At 41.1% G+C, this 20,929-nt stretch overlaps 3 protein-coding genes across 7 annotated transcripts; all 3 read left to right on the forward strand.

The window, feature by feature from the left end:
* Positions 1-359: 359 nt before the first annotated feature.
* On the forward strand, positions 360-7,559 carry zbtb17 (zinc finger and BTB domain containing 17). Of its 2 annotated transcripts, none has more exons than XM_077727976.1 (15): positions 360-557; positions 1,494-1,715; positions 1,796-1,964; positions 2,289-2,618; positions 2,735-2,821; positions 2,894-3,132; positions 3,280-3,422; positions 3,511-3,811; positions 3,949-4,036; positions 4,372-4,488; positions 4,581-4,701; positions 5,226-5,356; positions 5,418-5,681; positions 6,120-6,209; positions 6,442-7,559. In XM_077727976.1, the coding sequence occupies exons 2-15, from the start codon at positions 1,602-1,604 to the stop codon at positions 6,897-6,899; spliced, it is 2,652 nt and encodes an 883-aa protein (XP_077584102.1). In that variant the 5' UTR covers positions 360-557; positions 1,494-1,601; the 3' UTR covers positions 6,900-7,559. The 2 variants fall into 2 exon arrangements, with proteins under 2 accessions (XP_077584102.1, XP_077584108.1); XM_077727982.1 differs by having other exon boundaries at positions 409-557; positions 1,785-1,964.
* Positions 7,560-7,836: 277 nt separating this feature from the next.
* On the forward strand, positions 7,837-11,286 carry ddost (dolichyl-diphosphooligosaccharide--protein glycosyltransferase subunit (non-catalytic)). Its single transcript, XM_077729970.1, has 11 exons — positions 7,837-8,106; positions 8,552-8,662; positions 8,752-8,838; positions 8,944-9,047; positions 9,124-9,215; positions 9,456-9,549; positions 9,689-9,837; positions 9,941-10,088; positions 10,437-10,557; positions 10,636-10,742; positions 10,827-11,286. Exons 1-11 carry the CDS (start codon positions 7,884-7,886, stop codon positions 10,974-10,976), a joined length of 1,386 nt encoding a protein of 461 aa, XP_077586096.1. The 5' UTR covers positions 7,837-7,883; the 3' UTR covers positions 10,977-11,286.
* A 452-nt stretch (positions 11,287-11,738) lies between these two features.
* plekhm2 (pleckstrin homology domain containing, family M (with RUN domain) member 2) lies at positions 11,739-20,157 on the forward strand. Of its 4 annotated transcripts, none has more exons than XM_077724645.1 (20): positions 11,739-12,239; positions 13,343-13,449; positions 13,570-13,679; positions 13,750-13,849; positions 13,965-14,052; positions 14,131-14,305; positions 14,571-14,630; positions 15,993-16,257; positions 16,335-17,036; positions 17,115-17,184; positions 17,341-17,431; positions 17,553-17,617; positions 17,776-17,864; positions 17,943-18,075; positions 18,155-18,327; positions 18,463-18,528; positions 18,637-18,796; positions 18,875-19,054; positions 19,138-19,254; positions 19,632-20,157. In XM_077724645.1, the coding sequence occupies exons 1-20, from the start codon at positions 12,180-12,182 to the stop codon at positions 19,767-19,769; spliced, it is 2,949 nt and encodes a 982-aa protein (XP_077580771.1). In that variant the 5' UTR covers positions 11,739-12,179; the 3' UTR covers positions 19,770-20,157. The 4 variants fall into 4 exon arrangements, with proteins under 4 accessions (XP_077580771.1, XP_077580779.1, XP_077580787.1 ...); XM_077724653.1 differs by having other exon boundaries at positions 15,996-16,257; XM_077724661.1 differs by lacking the exon at positions 14,571-14,630.
* The last annotated feature ends 772 nt before the right edge of the window (positions 20,158-20,929 follow it).

The following is a 20,929-nucleotide window of genomic DNA, read 5'->3' on the forward strand; positions in this document are numbered from 1 at the left end:
ATATATATATCATATATATATATATATCATATATATATATATATATATATATATATATATATATATATATATATATATATATATATATATATATATATATATATATATATATATATATATATATATATATATATATATATATATATATATATATATATATATATATATATATATATATATATATATATATATATATATATATATATATATATATATATATATAGTTAATGGTTGTTTTATTTTTTATTCGCTATCATTTCAGATCTAATTTAATGTTTAGATTGTGAGTTTGAGCACCCCCACGCGGTAGAATGGTGCAAGTGCAAATGTCTCTGAGTGCGCATGCTCCTGAAAACGCCACCCGACAGTCCAACCGGTCCCTATCAATCGATCAGCGAGAGGAAGATGGCGCTGAACTAAGGCAACAGTCGTCAACGGCACAGGATCGATCACCGAAAAACTCGATCGAGTCTATTTTTGAGATAAATTCCAATATCCAGCCGGGTTATACGTTTGAGGACTCATCAAAGGAGCGAGCACAAGCACGCGATTCGGTGGTAAGTGGAACTCTGAGCTACTAGTAAAGGCGTTCAGGAAGAAGCAGCTTTCAAGACGACAACAAGCGTTGGCGACAGCATCCGCCATCTTGTGTCTGTAGCACTAATTCGTCTCTAGGCATGCTAAATTCATCCCTGATAACCCGACCGCGAAGATCTAAGAGGCATGTTAATCGATTTCACGGTTACCACGTCATGTCAAACGTGGCTTAAAACGTAGCCATTGGCTAACAAGTATACAAGGTTGAGTTCAATGTGAGAATGAGGTCCCTAAATCCCCCACCAACGTCGAACGTTTGGGAATCGATCAGGTTGTGTTCAGTTGACTCCATGGTAAAAATAAATAAATAAAAAAAAATAAGAATAGAAAATGTATTAAAAGGAGCAGCTTCATTTTCATCATTAGTAACCAATGGCAATATCAGTGAATATGCAGAAAATATGTTCAGAATCAAAGCTGAAATACTTAAGTCCGTTGACTATTTAATCTTTTGCACATTTTGTTCCGAAGGGTTTGCTTTTATCTGCCAGAAACGTTTTCTTGAACATCACAATATTCGCGGGGGTGCTTGAGTCTATCCCGGCTAACTACGGGCACCAAGCGGGAGACACCCTGAATTGGTGGCCAGCCAATCGCAGGGCACAAGGAGACAGACAACTACTATTCCCAATCACACATAACTAGGGACAATATAGTGTTTTAACACACAGTGAGGACTGAACTAGGATTTAACATATGACCACAGAACTGTGTGTGCACTTGTCCACCGGGCCGTCCATATTATATTTTTCAATTGCATAGCAACCAATTTTGGGTGTATGCCGCCTCCTGCCTGTCGGTAACAGGGACAAGCTCCAGCACCCTCACGACCCATGTGAGGATAAGCACTTTAGAAGATGAATGAAAATGATCTCCCTCTCACAAATCTTCCTCAGAAAACCTCTGAAGTACAATGGAGTTCCCGTGGCACAGTGGTAAGGTCCTGGAGCAGCTCAACAGCCAGCGCAAACAGGGTTTATTGTGCGACTGCACATTTGTTGTGGATGGAGTCGATTTCAAGGCACACAAATCTGTGCTGGCAGCCTGCAGTGTCTACTTCCGTACTCTCTTTTTGGACCAGAAGGACGTGGTACACCTGGATATCAGCAATGCTGCAGGTTGGTAGGAGTGCTTTGTTACACTTTTGTGAGAATGCAGCCATTTGTAATGCTTGCTAATCACTGCAGGTTTGGCTCAGGTCCTAGAATTCATGTATACAGCCAAGCTGAGTTTGACTTCGGACATTGTGGAAGACGTGATTGCTGTTGCAAATTTCCTTCAAATGGACGAGATTGTAAACGCTTGCTCTGTGTACCAGCCGGTGAACGAATCAGCGCCGTCGCTTAACACACTAGATGTTGGTGAAGGTGAGTCCATGTAGAAAATGCTTAAATTGAAATCATCCAAAAGGTTGACCGTGGTTCACACTACGATGATCCTCATATTGAGAGTTTTGAGCTTTAATTGCAATGATCATTACATTAAGTGAAATAGTGGTTGTTTTCTTTTCCTAAGGGAAATTAGGAGGGAAAATTGTTTATTTAGTCACGTTTTATCCTATTATTGCGTTTGGGACAGCAAAATACTATGGAAGATTTTTTCTTAATTATAAAAAAAAATACAGAATATCTTTTATAATACCTCTAGTCATGAGCTTTACCTAAATTCCGACACCTTTTTTTTGAGTAAAGGAGAAAATGCAGCAGAAGAACAGCCTCAAGAAGAACATGACAGTAACCTGGCAGAAGTAGCTTTGCAGGCAGAAGAGAGTACTTCCACAAACATCCACGACAAACCTACGGAAGATCAGGACCAAACCCAAAACAACACTGTGAAAACACAGATAACTGAAGTTCCAGACTTAAGCTCCTCCAAAAACTGCTGCGTTAGTGTACAAGCTAGCAAGAGCAATGCCGGACAAATAAAAGAACATGTAAAGAGAGAGGAGGTGGGTGGTGATCCTACACAATACCCAACATCCACATTTCAGGATGACCTCTCTGATGCCGACTACACACCTCGTAAGTGCATGATATGGAAATGCTGGTGTTACGATGTTTGTGTTGTTACACAGTTGCAAATGTTTACATTACTTTTTACGTAACAGGAGTTTTTCACTTTCATCGTTTATTTACAGATACATCCATCAAATCTGTCACCAACCCCATTATCACTTCTCGGGGTAGACGAATTAGGAAACCCCCTCGTCGGAACTTTACGTCTGGTAAGCTTTTGTTGTATTTTTTTGGGTATAGCACTGTCACCCCCATTAATGTCTCTCTTGATGGAATGTCAGACAATGACACAGATGATGAAGACATGAAAAATGAATCCATTAAGAAAGTGACAAGGCCAAGCCAAGAGGAAGAATGTGAGGAAGTGGATGAAGAAGACAGAAGCACCGAGGAACATTCTGAAACCAGTCAGTGTGCGGTAGACGGGGGTAACGACAGCGGGGAGAAAACAATACACTCCACTGCTATCAGCAGCAGATTCGAGTCGAAGCCTTACAGCTCTATGACGCACAAATGTGAGGTGAGACAGCAATTCTATCAGCTGATTGTGAAATACCATAAAAGTGTACCATTTTTGTTCGTACAAAAGTGTTTTTGATATAAATCGGATTTTTTTTTAATGAAGATTCAGACATATATTCCACATAAGATGTGCTCTTCTTTTAAGGACTGTGGCAAGAAATTCACGCACACTGGCAATTTCAAACGGCACATGCGCATCCACACGGGAGAGAAACCATTTGCTTGTCGAGACTGCAACAAGGCTTTCTCAGATGCGGCGGCTTGCAAAGCTCATGAGAAAACGCACAGGTCAGCTCCACGTTGTCTAAAGTCTTTATTTTTTTCGACTAACGGCAGTCTACTTGGCATTTAAATGACATGATCTACTCCTCCACAGTCCACTGAAGCCCTACTCCTGCTCAGTCTGTGGAAAGAGCTACCGCCAGATCAGCCTGCTCAACCTTCACCGCAAACGCCACACCGGGGAGGCGCGCTACTCCTGCGACTCTTGCGACAAACTCTTCTCCACATCAGGGAATCTCAAGCGCCACCGGCTGGTGCACAGTGGATTGAAGCCGTATCGCTGTGATTACTGCGACAAAGCATTTTCTGACCCGACCGCCAAGATGCGACACCTGGAGACGCACAACGCCAACAAGGGCAACAAGTGTCCGCACTGTGACAAATGTTTCAATCAGGTAAGGGATTCACACAGGTCCTTCTTACAGCGGCTATAGAATCGAGAGATCCTTCATACAATCAAAGCGAAGCAACCTTACGAGTTAAGAGTTAACACTAAGTGGGCTAACTTTTTTTGTTGACCATGTCTCTTTAGTTGGGGAATCTGAAGGCCCACTTAAAAATCCATATTGCAGATGGACCCCTGAAGTGCAGAGAATGCGGAAAACAATTTACCACCTCAGGTAAGATTAATGACAAAGATTATGACACTGCCATTGATTGAATTTGCTGAGCACTGCCACACCAAATTGGCTATCAATGCAAAGCCTAATGTCCAAGGGCTTGATCACATTATGTATTTGCTGAAGGGAACTTTGCAGGAGACTGATGGGGCCTCCTGTGTGCCTAGTTTTTAAGCTCATAAGGGAATGGATAGGCGAGGGTCAGTTCCCACAACAACATATGAAGACGCATGTAGCTGAAATAGATTCCTCGAGTGTCTACATTTCTTTGCTGGCAACACACACACCCTGTATACTTTTGTATTGCATATTTAGGCAGATCTTTTGTTTGTCAGGAAATCTGAAGCGTCACTCACGGGTCCACAGTGGCGAGAAACCATACGTCTGCACACATTGCCAAAGAGCGTTCAGCGATCCTGGGGCTCTGCAGCGGCACGAACGCATCCACACAGGTACGTTAGTGACAGTAGGTGAGAGGAAAACACTTTTACGCTTCAGCCTGAGTAAATACTCATGCATCCTGAAATGTTCTCGCGTCTCACAGGAGAGAAACCTTGTGTCTGTCCCACCTGTGGAAAAGCTTTCACTCAGGCCAGCTCCCTCATTGCGCACGTCCGCCAGCACACCGGAGAGAAACCCTACGTCTGTGATCGTTGTGGTAAAAGGTCAATGACAGTATATCATCTCATTTTTGGAGCTGCTTTATCCTCACTAGGGTCACAGGGGGTGCTGGTGCCTATCCCACCTGAATTCGGGCCATGAGGCAAGGGGACACCCAGAACCGGTGATACCCAGAAAGAACCCACGCAGGCCCGGAGAGAACATGCAAACTCCACCCAGTGGACTGACCTGGGATCAAATCTATGACCTCAGAACCGTGGGGCCGGCGCACTTGTCCGCCGGGCCGCCTCAAAGACAGTATATAAAATTAACTATATAGATATAATGAAACATGTTCTCACCGTGCTTGCCTGGGTTTACTTAGGGTACTCTCATCCCCCCACGTCAAAAGCATTCCCGTGTACCCTGCCTACTGCCTATGTTAACTGCCTACATTTTTCAGTTGAGATAGGCTTCAGCACCCCTTAAACTCCTGAAAAGAAAAGCGGCTCGGATGTTCAAATATTTCACTCAAAAATTTTGTGAATTCTTTGGAAATGGGCACTATCTTTTGCCTTTACCCTGGCAGGTTTGTGCAGTCCAGTCAATTGGCGAATCACATTCGCCACCATGACAACATTCGTCCTCACCAGTGTCAGTTGTGTGACAAGTCATTCGTCAACGTGGGCGACCTTTCCAAGCATATCATTGTTCACACAGGTAACCTGTTTCTCCGATTTTGGTTTTGACATGTTTCAATTGACTGTTGACTTTTCGTTAGGAGAGAAACCCTTCCTGTGTGACAAGTGTGGCAGAGGCTTTAACCGCGTAGACAATCTGCGCTCTCACATAAGGACTGTGCACCGCGGCTACGCTGGCATGAAGCGGAAGCGTCCCAGTACTGGCAGCTGCTCTGATGAGGAGGCCGACAGCTGCATTGGGCCATCCGCCTCTGATGCCGAGATAAACATTGTAACAGTCAGCGAGGACATTGTTAACCTGGCGACAGATGCCCTAGCGACAAGCACTGTGACTCAGCTGACAGGTCAGAGTTGACGCCAGGCTTCATATGATTACTGTGTCATTACCAAAGTCGGGACATACATCTGTGAAAGTGTCCAAATTAGACACTGTTACGCATTAACATTAACACCACGGAGTGCTACAAGGTACATTCATTATTTGAAGTGCGGTGGAATTTAGCTTTGCTTTAATGGACCGTCCATCGATCAACTTTATTTTAACCACACAAATTTCATCACACACCAGGCAGTAAAGTATGAGTGATATATGCACCATTGTGCTTAGTCAACGACTTATTCCTTGTTTTACCATAAGTCAAGTCATGATATCGCAGTAGTTTAATGTCATATCTGATGAAGTTACTTACAACAAAATAGCAAAGATTGTCACCTATCAGTCACAAGGCTGACACAAAGATCAAATGTCCAGTGATGCTGAAAGCATGTTTGTGTGTTTCTAGTGTTGCCAGTGGGTGCATCGGTGTGTGCTGATGAAACGGAAGCTTTGAAAGCGGAAATTAACAAGGCAGTAGAGAAAGTTCAAGAATCAGGTGAGACTGAAATAAACACACACTATGTCCTTAAGTCCGTCATATGTTTGGCTAAGGCAAGTTTGGAGGATGAATAAATGGAGTCACTTGGGTGTACATTTCAGAAAACTCTGAGTCAAAAAAACATTTTATATCAGAAAATCTTAGAACACATCCCACTAGTGATCTTGTCTAAATTTTGTTTGCTTTTCTGTACACCAATCACCCAATCAATTCCCTTTTCTGTTTCCAGACCCCAACACGCAGATACTTTATGCCTGTGATTCATGTGGGGATAAATTCCTGGATGCTACTTCGCTAGCGCAGCATGTACGCATTCACACGGCGCAGGCCTTGGTCATGTTTCAAGCAGACTCCGATTTTTACCAATACGCCGCCGTCGCCACTGCTGTGGGGGACAGCGATACAGCATGGCAACCTGCGGCTGAACAGGTGATCCAGGAAGGGGAGCTCATATTCCATGGCCAAAATGGAGAGAGAAATACAGAAGAAGGGATGATAGTAGAGGCACCGCAAGAAGAAGGCTTGCATGATGGAAAAAGCAAGGATAGACGGATTGAGGTGCTTGCTGAGCTCCAGAAGGCTCAAAAAGCTGAAGGACAGATCATTGTGTGTGAAGTTCAGGTGCAGCCATGCCATCGTCTTCAACACCCTGCACCAGATGCACACATTAAAAATGCAGCCATCTAGGGCAATATTTCCCAACAACTGTGCCGTGGGAAATTATAGATTATACTATTACTTACATGATTCAAATTGGGCGGCCTGGTGGCATGAGTGGTTAGTGCGTCTACAGTTTTAATTTAAAATATTTTCAGAACGTCTAGGAAACCTTTGTAATGTTTATAATTTTAACACTGTATTTAAAAAATATGTTTATTCTTGCAATGTTCTCCTGGGTAGTACTTCCTTGTTTTTTTTTTCTTGTGGCAAAGAGGAATTCTTTACCTGCACTGCTCAATAAGGATATGTAAAAAACATCTTTTAAGAATTAATTATTTTCATAAACAAATAATTTAGTATGGTATAACCATTTCGGGTGTGCATGTCCCCTGCCTACTGTCCAGAGTAGGATGGGATAGGGTTCCAGCACCCTGGTCTCCCTTGTGAGAATAAGCGCAATGGAAAATGAATGAATATTTATTTTGTCCTCCAAGTATAATGCGTGATAAAGGTGAAAATCTACTCATGCTCCTAGATTCAACTGAATGACTATTGTCTTGGATGAATTTTGTGACACTTGTGGTGGCCATGTTGTTGATGTTCATTCAAATATCCCTGTTACTACAGGGTTCTATTAAATGTCATCGCCAGAAACCAAAATAAAAGTTATATGTTTGTGGCGTCTAATGGTGCTTTCCTGCTATATGTTTGAACCCATTATTTGAAAATATCTTTCACGTCCATTATGTATTCCAACACATGAACTTTTAAACACCTATAAAAACCGTTCTGTTGTTGTAATTTGTCGAAAAGGACAGGGACTCTCGACCAAAATTCTGATTTATTCTGTTAGGTATTCCATGTCGGAAATTGCGCGACGCAATTCCCTTTATCCTATTGGTTGAATAAGGCGGAAAACTAACGCGTTTACCTCTCTGATTGGATGCCTCATGGGGTCAATGCGAAGTGCTGCACTAAACGCTGACGTCGACTTCAATCCATAGAAGCATAATGGCCGCCCTGACGGTAGTCGTGCAGCCTAACGGGGCTACTTCTAGATTATCTTCCAAAACACGTCTATTTAAAAGTAGCTTGACAGTTTTGCAATGTAGTGTTTTTTTGCTTTCGCTAGCGTCCCTGTTAAACGGTGCTTCGGCCGACGGTAAAACGCTGGTTCTTCTGGACAATCTCAATATTAAAGAGACTCATTCAATCTTCTTCCGCAGTTTGGCAGGTAAGCATCACTTATGCAATGTTATTGCCCTAATTTATATATTTGATACTGAAGTGGAAAAGTGGACCAAAATGTATTGGCTTAATTATTGGCTTTGGCGTGTGCTTCATACTGCGCTAAATGGGTGATAACATTGGACTAGCGTGGTTCACTCATTTTACCCAAGTCAAAATAAACTCACTAGTTTTTGGTTGCTTTTTTTCATGCATTCTTTACAAGATAAACACTACAGGTTTTAAGATTGACGAATTCGGTGAATTTTAGGAAACAGTTTGCACTGGCGCGTCTTACTTGCGTCATTGCTGTCGCAGAGTTATTACGTTTACTATTTGGCTGCTAAAATTCTGCATAATATACTGAGCCTAGGCCTTAGATTTTTGCCCCTTGTTACATTTAATTTTTTTATTGGAATTGTTGTCTATAATGACTTTGTGCTTCTCAACAGATCGTGGTTTTGATCTAACATTTAAGACTGCCGATGATCCTTCACTTTCACTAATCAAATATGGCCAACTCCCATACGAGCATCTCGTCATCTTTTCGCCATCAGTCGAAGGTATGTTTTTTTTTTGTCTCTTACCATATTTCTGGCTCATATTTTCCCATGCATCTTCCAAAATATTCTCTTCTCCAAATCATGCATAGACTTTGGAGGAAGCATCAATGTGGAGACAATTACATCCTTCATTGATGGTGGAGGAAATGTCTTGGTTGCTGGCAGTTCGGACATCGGTAAGTTGACTTCTACCTCTGCTGGCTTTAATAAAATATAATTTAATGTGTTCACAAATATTCTTCCATTTGTTTAGACTTAAATGCTCACCTTCTGTTTATCAGGTGACCCAATAAGAGAGCTGGGCAGTGAATGTGGCATTGAATTTGACGAAGAAAAGACTGCGGTCATTGACCATCACAACTTTGACAAGTCCGACCGTGGAGAGGTAAGCTAATTTTACTAATGCAAAGCCACACGTTTGGTACTCAAAACCCCACCTTCTTTTTTCTTATGGTCTTCAGCACACACTGATTGTTGCTGACCCAGAGAACCTGCTGAAAGCTCCAACCATTGTTGGAAAAACCAATAAACCAGTTCTGTTTAAGGGCGTTGGGTAAGTAAGATGATATTCAAAAGCGCTGTCGTTTTGAATTTAAACTTAATGAATCCATGTCAACTGTGCATTACGTGCATGAAATGTTGTGCAAAGTTTTACAAATCTGAATCCAATCATTTCAAATTTTAACCAAAAATCGATAAATGCATTTTTTTCTTGTAAGAAAGGAAAATGCTGCAAATGTTGCACGTTGCTGAATGTGGCTGGTGCTCGTTAACCATGCCTGTTTTCTTTCAGCATGGTGGCCGACCCCGACAACCCTCTTGTTCTTGACATCCTCACCGGATCTTCGACAGCCTACTCCTTTTTTCCCGACAAACCCATTTCCCAGGTAAAAGCATTGTATCATTCCACATGCTGCAGCTGTGAACGCACCACCTAATACGTCCTTCACAAGGGTTGAACCCTTTCTCAATCTTACGAGATAAATTCAATAAGATTTGTGCTTTTTCCACCCTCTACTTTTCCAGTATCCCCACGCTGTTGGCAAAAACACCCTGTTGATCGCCGGCCTTCAAGCCAGAAACAACGCCAGAGTGATTTTCAGTGGCTCGCTAGACTTCTTCAGTGACGCCTTCTTCAACTCTGATGTGCAAAAAGCCACACCTGGATCTCAGCTGTCAGTACTGTCTCGCCAACAAAAGCCATTTTTGCTTTGCTCCGTTAAAGTACTCTTATTCTTGAGCTATATAGTCAACTTGTCATGTTGTGCTTCTTTGTAGGTATGAGCAAACGGGCAACTGGGAACTGGCGGAGGCGCTCTCTCGATGGGTATTTAAAGAGGCTGGCGTCCTCAGGGTGGGTAACGTTAGGCATCATACCGTGGGAGAGAAAAATCCCCCAGCAGCGTACACCATCACCGACCTTGTGGTAAGTTTCGCGACATACCATATCAAATGTGGAATAACTTTATTCATATTCAACCAGTTGTATGTATCCCTGCAGTATGGATGCTAACATTAAACAAGGAAAAGCACAAATAAATAATAATAATGAAATGAATACATGTTGAAATGCACAAATAATGAAACACAAAAAATGAAATTGAAAAGGAATACAATTTAAATGAGTCTGAAATAAGTCTTAAAATGAAATGACAATAATAAATAAATACATGTAATAATAATAGCCGATTTGTTATTCAGTTGTGCACTGTTTTAAAATGATGAAAAATGTATAGTATGCCGCATTCTAATTGAAAATTTGTTGCACGGGCAGGAGTACAGCATTGTCATCGAGATGCTCACTGACGGCAAATGGGTTCCTTTTGACGGTGACGATATCCAACTGGAGTTTGTGAGAATTGACCCCTTCGTCAGGACGTACCTCAAGAAAGATGGTACGGAGTCTTGTGTCAATGCCGCTGGTATCTCCATAGAATCTAACCATACGTCATGCCAACGAAATTCTTTCACAGATGATACATACAGCGTCCAGTTCACGTTGCCTGATGTTTATGGAGTTTTCCAATTCAAGGTGGACTATAACCGCCTGGGATACACGCACCTATACTCCTCCACGCAGGTTTGTTATCCTAACACCTAAACACCTGAGAGTATTCGTCACATTATATTCTATCCTTTCCGGCTGTTGTGTTTGTTACCGTAGGTTTCAGTGCGTCCCTTGCAGCACACCCAGTATGAACGCTTCATCCCATCTGCCTTCCCGTACTACGCCAGCGTCTTCTCTATGATGTCAGGACTCTTTATCTTCAGTTTTGTCTTTTTACACATGAAGGAGAAGGAAAAGTCTGACTAATTCAGACAAGCCCAACAAAACGAGGAGTGGCACAGTGGAACTTTAAAAGTCAAAATTGAAACTGTTTGTGGTGGAGGCAAACAAGTGGTTGTTGAAAGATGGTGATGTGTGGTCACTTTTCATTTTTACTTCATGGCCTGTAAAAACTTAATGTTATTTCAAAATTGGTTTTGAATCATTTTAGGTCATTATGATGACGCTACGGCATGATTATAAAGTACTGACCGTTTCACATTCAACGTTGTAGCCACATGCACTGAAAATGATGCAAACTGATTTTTTTTAATAAATGGTGACATTCCACACTGAACTGTATGATTTTGATTTATTGTGAAACATATTACAGATTAAGTAATGCATAAAATCTACTAATGTCAACATTATCCAAAATAGGACTTGTAACTTTTAATTCAATTGTGGTCTATCCATGGAAAACAGATTTTTTTTTAGTCTGAAATTATTTATTGTACTTAATCAACGCTGAGAAAAACATAGTTTTAAAACCCCTGAATGATCAAGAGCTTCTGAAATCATTACAACATTTTGAGAACAATGTCAGTGGAAATACATTAAAATATTAATATAAATATTAATATAATTTTAATACTGGAATAAGAATCATGTATTTATATACATCTGTTAGAAATGGTGCTCTTCTGAAGTTCTTTCGAAGTACATATGGGGCAAATCTAAAATAAATGAGCTTTTTTAATAAGCAAATTTAAAAATTGTGCCTGGTGAAGTGACGTTACGCTTCCTGTGTGTGTGACCTAGGAAAGGAATGCTAGCCACTCTTTGGCGCAGAAACCTAGCATAAGTTGGCCGCCCGTAACTCAACTATGTACTAAATTATACGTTAATTAACGTTTAAAAAGTGAATACGTCAAGATGCGGTTTATGGTTCTTCGCGGTTCCTTCAACTTCTCCTTTATTGTCTCCACTTAAAGTGATTTACTGGTGATTTGAGGACAGTATTTTTAAGATCGTCGGGGTGAATGACGCGTATTTCATGGAGCCCTTCACCCGTGAATCATAAGACAAATATTTCATGTATTTATTTGCGATATTCAATTACTGCTATCGGTAAATTGGCGAGCTACGGCGCTTTTAGCTTTAGCCAAATTAGCAGCTCACGAGCTAGTTGGAGTCAGCTGACCGACTCAAGTGAGCTGCTGCCGCTGTCACCACAGACGAGCACGCGCAATGGATGAACTCAAAGTCAAGGACCGAATCCTGGAAAACATCTCCTTCTCCGTCAAGAAGGTAAATAAATAGTCTTTAGGCTCGATCCCGTTGAATTTTTCCTGTCCTCACGGCAAGACATCATGGTTGTTTTTTATACGACGACAGCATCAAGCCGCTGCGGCGAAACTGGACGCCTGATTGATTGCTCCATCGTTTTATTGCGCAAAACAATAACAAAAAAGAGGCTACTGTACCACAATGGAAAGAAGAGTTAACATTCTTCCATTTGGGCTAGAGAAGGCAAAGGATGAAATATTGGGACTGGAGACTCATTGAACGAATGGTAGCTGGAGATTGAGTAAACAAAACCAAAACATCATTGCTTTATAATGCTTCATTCTGCTTTAAACTCAATAGCAATTTGTATTCTTTCATGTTTTGCTTGTGTAATCCTAAATTGGGGGAAATCAATCTTAGGCCCCTGTTCTCTATTTTTTACTGATGACTTGTTGGGAACATAATCGACGTGAACGTGAACACAACCTCATGATTGTATTGTATCCTTTATGACTTTTGTACATGATTTGTATGATGAGATTTCATTGAACAATGGTTCCTCCATCTTATCTCTTTAGTGTAGAGATGTCTCTAATCTGATCACATGCTTGAAAGAATGCTGACAAGGAAACATGATCACTCCATGCCAGTCTTCCCAGTTGAAATGGATTTGATGCATATTTCACGTTAACTGTTAATGAACTTTGTAGAATAAAGACAAAGTATCATTTGACAGTACAAAACGTAAAGAAGATCCCAACAAAAATAGCTCAATTTATGATATTGGGTATTTTATTATAGAGTCTTATGCATGTAAATCAGAATGATTGAAACATACTGCATACACTGCACGACTGGTTTGCAAAAAAGAATTTGTTAGTACGCATATAATATTCCGGGCAGCAACCACCAGTGAGGATAAACATTAGGGATTAGGTAGAAAACAACACATTCAGACCACTGATTATTAGGCCACAAATACAACACTCATTCTTCCATTTCACCTTTCAGATTATAACATTTACCTTGTTGTACCACAGTTTTTTTTATCCTTTTATAATTTCCATTCTTTCCTGTATTTTCAATCCAAAACTTTTCCAGCCTGACATGTTGCATTTCTCCAGTTGCAGAGTTACTTTGCAGCCTGTGAAGATGAAACCCCAGCCATCCGCAACCACGACCGTGTTCTGCAGCGACTCTGCGAACACCTAGACCATGCGCTCCTCTACGGGTAAGAAAATGGTTGCATTTTCCCAAAGAAGTAAGGAGAAGGCCTCTAATGAACATTGGAAATATCACCCTCCATCAATATTTCACTGAGCTTTTGAATGTGATGTTTTCTCCCCTGCAGGCTCCAAGATATCTCCTCGGGCTACTGGGTTCTTGTCCTTCACTTCACAAGGAAAGAGGCTATCCGGCAGATAGACGAGCTTCAGCACATAGCAACAAACCTTGGTCGAAGTGAGTCTTGTTTGCATTCTCACACAGACTTGTATGCTGTCAAATAACATAAGCATGACTGTGTTACCAGGTCGGGCCTGGTTATACCTGGCGTTGAGCGAGAGCTCTTTAGAAAGCTACCTACGTCTCTTTCAAGAGAACCAAGTACTACTACAGAAGTATTACTTCAAGTAAGTCATGGTCATTTACCAAACTGTTTTGGCAGTATTTTGAATGGCTCCATGCTTTGGCTGTATCTTTGGAACATTTTGGATTTGTCATCAGACATTTTCTTTGTCGTTGTAGGAATGCTTTGGTCTGCAGTCATGACCACCTGACGCTGTTCCTCACACTGATGTCCGGCTTGGAGTTCATTCGTTTCGATCTGGAACTGGTTGGCTGGCATAGCTTTTCTCGAGTTCTTTCTCAAATGCATTGGTCTTTTGTCTCTAAGCTGTTTCAATGCTTGCAGGATGTGCCCTATTTGGACGTGGCCGCCTACATGCCGGAATACTACAAACCACACAACCTGTTGGACTTTGAAGAAAGGCTGCCCAGTTCAGACAGTTTGTCCCTACACTCCTTCACGTCTTTGACCTCCACCAATCTGGAGTGGGATGACAGTGCCATTGCACCTTCGAGTGAAGGTGAGCTGCATGCTGTACCTGTTTATGTGTCGGTGTAATATGAGTCACCGCTTAGGTTGTTGAAGTACATCTCGGCGACTAAAGAAAAAGTATCATCCAGTGGTACAATACTGTTCAAAACGTTCTATAGTTTAAGGTCCTATTTTTCCTTGTGATCTCCTCCCTTGATTCTTTTTCATTTTTTTTTGGCACGCCATCATTCAATTTATTTTCAGATTGTCTAAGCCTCTTTCTAATGTTTCATGTTATTCCTCCTTTTTTTTAGATTATGATTTTGGTGACATCTTCCCCGTGTTGCAGGCAATGCCAAGTGCAGACTGGGAAGGTGGGACATTGGTTAAACCTTCCCTTGCTGCCTGCCATCTTTTTTATCATTCTTGTTTAATGTAGAGTGTGTACACATCTAGCCATGGTGTGAGGGGATAATGTGTTTCATACAGTGTAAAACCAACATTTTTCTGATTCATATGCATTTCTAATGAGGCACATTTTATTAGTATTGTAGCTATGCATTCTGAGTCTTTTTGATCACCAGAAATAGCTCATGCACTAACTTTAGGCTCACTGCATCAACTTCTTTGATAAATATTGCAAGACTACACAGTAATTTTTTTCACTGTGATTACAGCCATATCCCAACACGTTCTGTATGTATCTCACTATCTAGAACATGGTTAAAGGTAAAAAAAAAAAAAGAGGGCTATTTGATTGACTTGAACCAAGACTCAAATATATAATATTGCAAAATATAAATTTGTGTCTTCAGTAATAATTTTCTTAAACTTTTTTTAAAATTTGATTAGTGTATTTTTGCTTGGAATAAGGGTAATCATTTATTTTCCTGGTTGCTGTTTTTATTCTTAATTATTCAGTGCATTCAATTGCTTGCTTTATTTATGTTTTTTTATGCATGAAGCTCATGCGCTACAGCTACACTAATACTCATTTTCTTTAGCACGGTGAGACGCGTGTGGATATTGTCATTTTTGTCATTCTCCTTTGTCTACTGTATTGTTCTTGGTGTGTGGGGTATGTGACACTGGCCTACTGACCATAGGTGGTAGTAAACCTTCTCTTCATCAGAATTAGAACCCCATTTTTATCTGGTGCCTGTGACTGAGTTCATATAAAGAAACACAGATTCACACTTCTGCATTTAGATTTTTCTTTAAATAATATAACGGTTACATTTATAGTCACCCTGTCCGAATAATAGACCTGTGAGATGGACAGGCAAAAACATTTTTTCATTTTTCTGACAAAATATTTGAAGTTGTTGTTGTCATTTGATTTCAGTCTGGCAAACAGACTTCCTGAAATTCACTTAAGTCCCTCAGTGGATTTTTTCAGTAAAACTTTTCCTCAGACTATGCCTGTGTCACTGCTTCCTGTCTAGCTACTTGTTTCTTCCTCTAATTGTTTCTATATGTTCTGGACCCTGTTGCTGAACATCAAGAATGCTGCAAGCTCTAACTCCTGTTCATTTGTTGTGTGCGATGGAGTTGTAGAAATATACATGTTGACAGAACTGCAATTGGTGTTTCTTAAAGTTGTCATATTTAAGAAAGGCTATTGGATAGTTAAACACTTACTGTTGGCGAAAATGTGTATTTCTACAACTCCAAAACAAAATGCGAGATTCTCCTGATCATAACTCATTGCTTTGTTGAATTTTTGTTCCTTAAAGAAGGTGACCTGACCGACCAGGCCAGCTGCCCAAGATCTAATGGCTCCGATCCTTTGACTGTCATCAGCGACTCGGTGGTCTTATCTACCAGCAATGTCAAGGCAAAAGTGGGCGCCCGTCTATCACCGCCAAGACACAACCCGTTCAATCAAGACTCTGACGCCAACACCTCGGCTGACGTCACGCCTGTTCATGTGGCCGCCTTTCCCATTGTCAGCACTGGGGATGACGTAGACAGCACCAATACAGAGTTAGAAGTTATTAGGTGAAATAGATTCCTGATGTCCCTTTTGTCTTTGTTCCACCTTTTTGAATGAAAGACTTATTCCGTTCAACTTCTAGGATGGCAAGACGAAGGAAAGCCAGCAAGAAACGTAGAGGGAAGAGCTCCACTGATTCCATAAGCTGCAATCGTGACTCTATATCATCTGAGCCCATAGAAACGGATAGCATCTTCAATCATTCAGAAGATCAAGACTCTTTGAACTGCACTGTAATCCATCTAGATGGAGTGTCAGAAAAGGTTGCAGGTGAACACGACGAGGATGGTGATGAGGCCTTCCTGAGACTTCCTGAAATGCCAGACACCACCATGGAAAACGTTGGTCAACCGCTCCGTGATGTTGTGGACCGACTTAATGGAGAGGTCTGGGAACCCCCCAAGTCTGAGCTGGGACCATCGAGTGCGGAGGGACAATCGACTCCAGTCCCTCCAGAGCGGCAGCCCTTTCCAGAGGACTCTGAGGCCAAGCCTCCAGACCCAGACTCAAGCCCAGACCTCCAACAGGCCGCCCAAAACCTACTCTTCCTTACCCCCGACGATCCAGACGCTGCTCCCCCAGGTGGTGGGAACCATGACACTTCAGAGCATGGCCAGTCACAGGTACTTTCAGGTGGCCATGAAGATCAAAGAGAAGCAAAAGCAATTGCAGGACAGGAACAAAACGTAAAGACAGGAGAAGAATATGATAAAGACAAGTGTGAAACGACTCTACAAGATGAGAAACTGAGCCCAAGTGAAAGTTCTCATCCTGCTGAATTTAAGTAAGGAAGGACACAGTATGTGTGTGGTGCTTTTTAAAATTGTATCATGTACTTCATGTTCACTTTTGTTTTTTTTAGGGTGGACAACAACCATTTACTGCTTCTCATGATCCACGTATTCAGGGAAAATGAGGAGCAACTCTTTAGGGTGATTTCCTTATTATAATACTTTCTTGATTACTGTACTGCTGTATTCCTCATTAGGATAGATTAAAAAAATCTATTGCCAAGCAAAGATTACCACTTAATGACAGTGTTTTTACAGGGAGTTCATTGTAAAAACCCTACATTTTTGTCTGCTTAGATGGTGAGGATGAGTACAGGCCATATGGAAGGTGATCTACAGCCTCTTTATCTACTGCTGACTGATTGTTACATCTATCTGCTGAGGAAAGGTCAGTGGGTGGGGAAGGAATATTTTTCACTCAATTCCAATACTCACATAGCCTACTGTGTAATCTAAATGACTGTACAGAGGCATTTGACATAATGCTTCTTGCCTTTGACTCTGCTCAGGTGCAGCAGAGAAGCCTTACACAGTGGAAGAGGCCGTTTCTTACAATGAACTTGACTATCTCTCAGTAAGATATTTCCTTTGCCTGTGGAAAATATTTGGAACTTTCAGGTCTCAAATTAATGGTCATAAACTGTGGCGTTTGAACAAGTTTGTAAGCTTTTTTTCCCATCCAGGTCTGGAAGTAATTACAGTGTGTCAGCTTGAGAGTTGTTATGTTTTCAGGTGGGCCTTGATCAACAGACAGTGAGCATAATTTGCACAAATAGAAGAAGGAAGTTCCTATTTGACTCAGCGGATACTTCCTTGACCTTGTGAGTTTGCATCAACATTAATCAGTGTCTCTTTACAATTGAAAAAGGCCACGAGAATCTCTTCATTTTTGCTTCTAGATGGTTCTTGTCCATTCTTAAGACAGCCATGGTCAAGGGTTGTCGTGAGCCCCCTTATCCTCCCATCCTAACTGATGCCACTATGGAAAAACTCGCTCTCACAAAATTTGTCTCGCAGGAATCTCACTGTGAGGTAAAGAAATACTAAATGCTGACATTTGGGCCCTTGTTTTTGAACAGATTTTCCTCACGTTCCTTATATGTATCTCCAGGTTTCTGAAGTTTCTATCAATCTGTATTCACTGGTCCACTGGGAAGACCCTATGGATGCATCCATTCCGAATCTGAAATCAAATTCCAGTACAAAGGAAGGAATGTTGCAGTACCGTGCTGGTTCCACGTACCTGGGAAAAGAGCTTTGGAAAAGCTGCTACCTTGTCCTCAGGTGGGAGGGGTTGGATCACCCTGTGTAAATGCACTCGTTTCATATCAATATTTTTACATGAACATCCTTTGTTATGCAAACAAATGATCTTTATAATCTTCCTAATGTGCCATTGTTGTTGCTCTCTTTTTATAGCAATGGGATACTATACCTTTATGCAGAAAGGACTGATGTGGTGCCTTTGCTCTCAGTTACTATGGGGTAATTGTTGAATAAAGAAAGTAATGATATACACAAGTGCAAAGTTGGGCAGAACCAGTTATGCCAAGGTAACCATGGATATGTCTATCTCCCCTATTCTTATGGCAGGGGAGAAAACTGCGGAGGGTGCCGTCGTTCTAATAGTACAGAGCGTCCGCATGCCTTTCAAGTCATTCTGACAGAGCGCCCCCCATTGGAGCTCAGTGCCAACAATGAACAGGACATGGCTGAGTGGATGCTGGTCCTCTGCCAGTCTGTTTCCAAAGGAGTAAGGAGAAACTTTTTTTTTTTTTTGATTCAACCAAATGATTGTTACGAGCTTTATCCTGGGCTTGCTGTCATCCAGGTCATCCCCCAAGGTGCGGCCCCCACCACATGCATCCCATGTTGCCTGGTTGTGACGAGCAGCAAGCTGCTGACTTGTCATCAGGATTGCCAGACCGGCTTCTTCCGCTCGCTGGGCAGTGCTGACATTTGTGACGTGGAGGCTGTCAGCCTGGAGGCTGACCTGGGGTACTGCGTTATTGTGAGTGAACTCACGTGGTGCTTCACATACATTTGAGTGGCTTTCATATACTAATGCTCATTTTCCGTATGTTTTACTGGCAGGAGTTTGCCACGGATCGACACCACTTCCTTCCCCCCTGGGTCTTGTACTTCAGTGGGCGTGAGGAGAGAGACAGACTGCTGGAAGTGTTGGACAATGTTTGGCAAAATATATTCCAGGTACAAATATCTTTATAAATGTATAGCAATTCCTCGTTTATCGCAGTGATTAGGTAGAGCAATGTAGGAACAGTATTTTTTGGGCGCCTATTTATTATCATTTGGACTTTATCGCTCTACGTACTGTTCTTTAACACACCCAATACAATATTGTTCACTAGTCCTGCTCTTCCAAGAACAATTCTTAAGGAGTAACATTTAATATCAAATAAAATAAAAATTCTACTTTGCTTTGTTGTCATTATATTCAGATGCAAGGCTATATTTTTTGGCCTGCGCAGCTTCCATACTAACGATAGTCTTACTATGAGACGTGACAACCCTCTTTGCATGTTTGTGTTCAAGCTTAATAAACTGAACTGCTTTTTCGTTCACAGGTGGCACTCCCTCACAGAGTCGTGTGCGAGCCATCAGTGAAGAAGCGTTGCAACGAAGGCCTCGCCTTAATGAAGAGCGCCTGGCAGAGGGCAGACAGTTTGGCTCGAGGCCGAGCACAGCGGGAGCCTTGGTGCTGACACACACACAAACACGTATGCACACTCTCACCATTGATTGGTTCAGCACACTTGAATATGGACAATGATCAGTGACCGATGCGTCCGGCGCAGCCAGGTAGGCATACTTTAAATGAGCGCTGGAGAAAATGTATTTCGAGAACTCATGCATGTTGCCCAGACTCACATGTGCTTTGCAGCCGTGCACTAGGAATGAATGGAGAAGAAAAAAAAACACGTTATTAGTGCAGCCTGTTACATGCCTATAATCAGTGATTCATTTTAGAGGATGTTTTTCTCTTGTGTATCAAAGCCTATGTTGTGCCTAAGTATTATAAACATTACTCACCAAAAGTTACAGATTTTCAGGTTTTATGTAAAAGCTCCTTTTTAGATGACAGTGAAATGTACATTGGAACATTTGAACAACAGTATGGTGTGAATTAAAATGTTTAGAAAGAGGTCAAATTATCACCTGTAAATGTTTAAATTACTTTTACGAGTAGTGTCTATACAGGTAGATCTCAACAATTATTCAAGTTAATGTAGTTCATTTCAAAAGGTTAAAGGAGAGTTAAGCCCAATATGTCAATATTATATCTCAAATGCTTTTTACTCCAAAAATCTCCAATACATATATAATGTCTTTTTTCTGTGAAAAATGTTTTAAAACATTGCTTCTGTTTTGGGTAGTCTCTCATTTTAAAGGCCTTTCACTCTTGTGAGAGTTCAGACTTCTTTTTTAATTGAAGTTTGTATTCCACTTACATTGCTATTTTACTCTCCACCATCCCAAAATTATGTTTAATTGCTAATTAAGTACATTATCATTTATTTAAATGCCAAATGTCAGCCACACCACTCTGCGCTCAATTTTTGCATGTATTTTTTCTTTAATTGGGTTTAATTTCCCTTTGTAAACTATTTTCTGATTTATGATATTCATTCATAAAACCTAAAGCTTATGGAAAATTGACAATCTAAAACAATAGATAAAATACACTAGCCAGAATCATATCTTTGTCACTTTTTGAAATGAACTACTGACATGCATGAACTTTCTGACAATATTTGAATGTATTCAGATTAGGCAGATAGGCTGAAGGTTATATACGGTATGTAAACTGTTGACAAAATCCTTTTTCTGCACTTAACATGAGGAGTTGCTTCAATTCAGACTT

The sequence above is a fragment of the Stigmatopora nigra genome, chromosome 1 (genome assembly GCF_051989575.1).
Source record: "Stigmatopora nigra isolate UIUO_SnigA chromosome 1, RoL_Snig_1.1, whole genome shotgun sequence".
NCBI classification, from domain to species: domain Eukaryota; kingdom Metazoa; phylum Chordata; class Actinopteri; order Syngnathiformes; family Syngnathidae; genus Stigmatopora; species Stigmatopora nigra.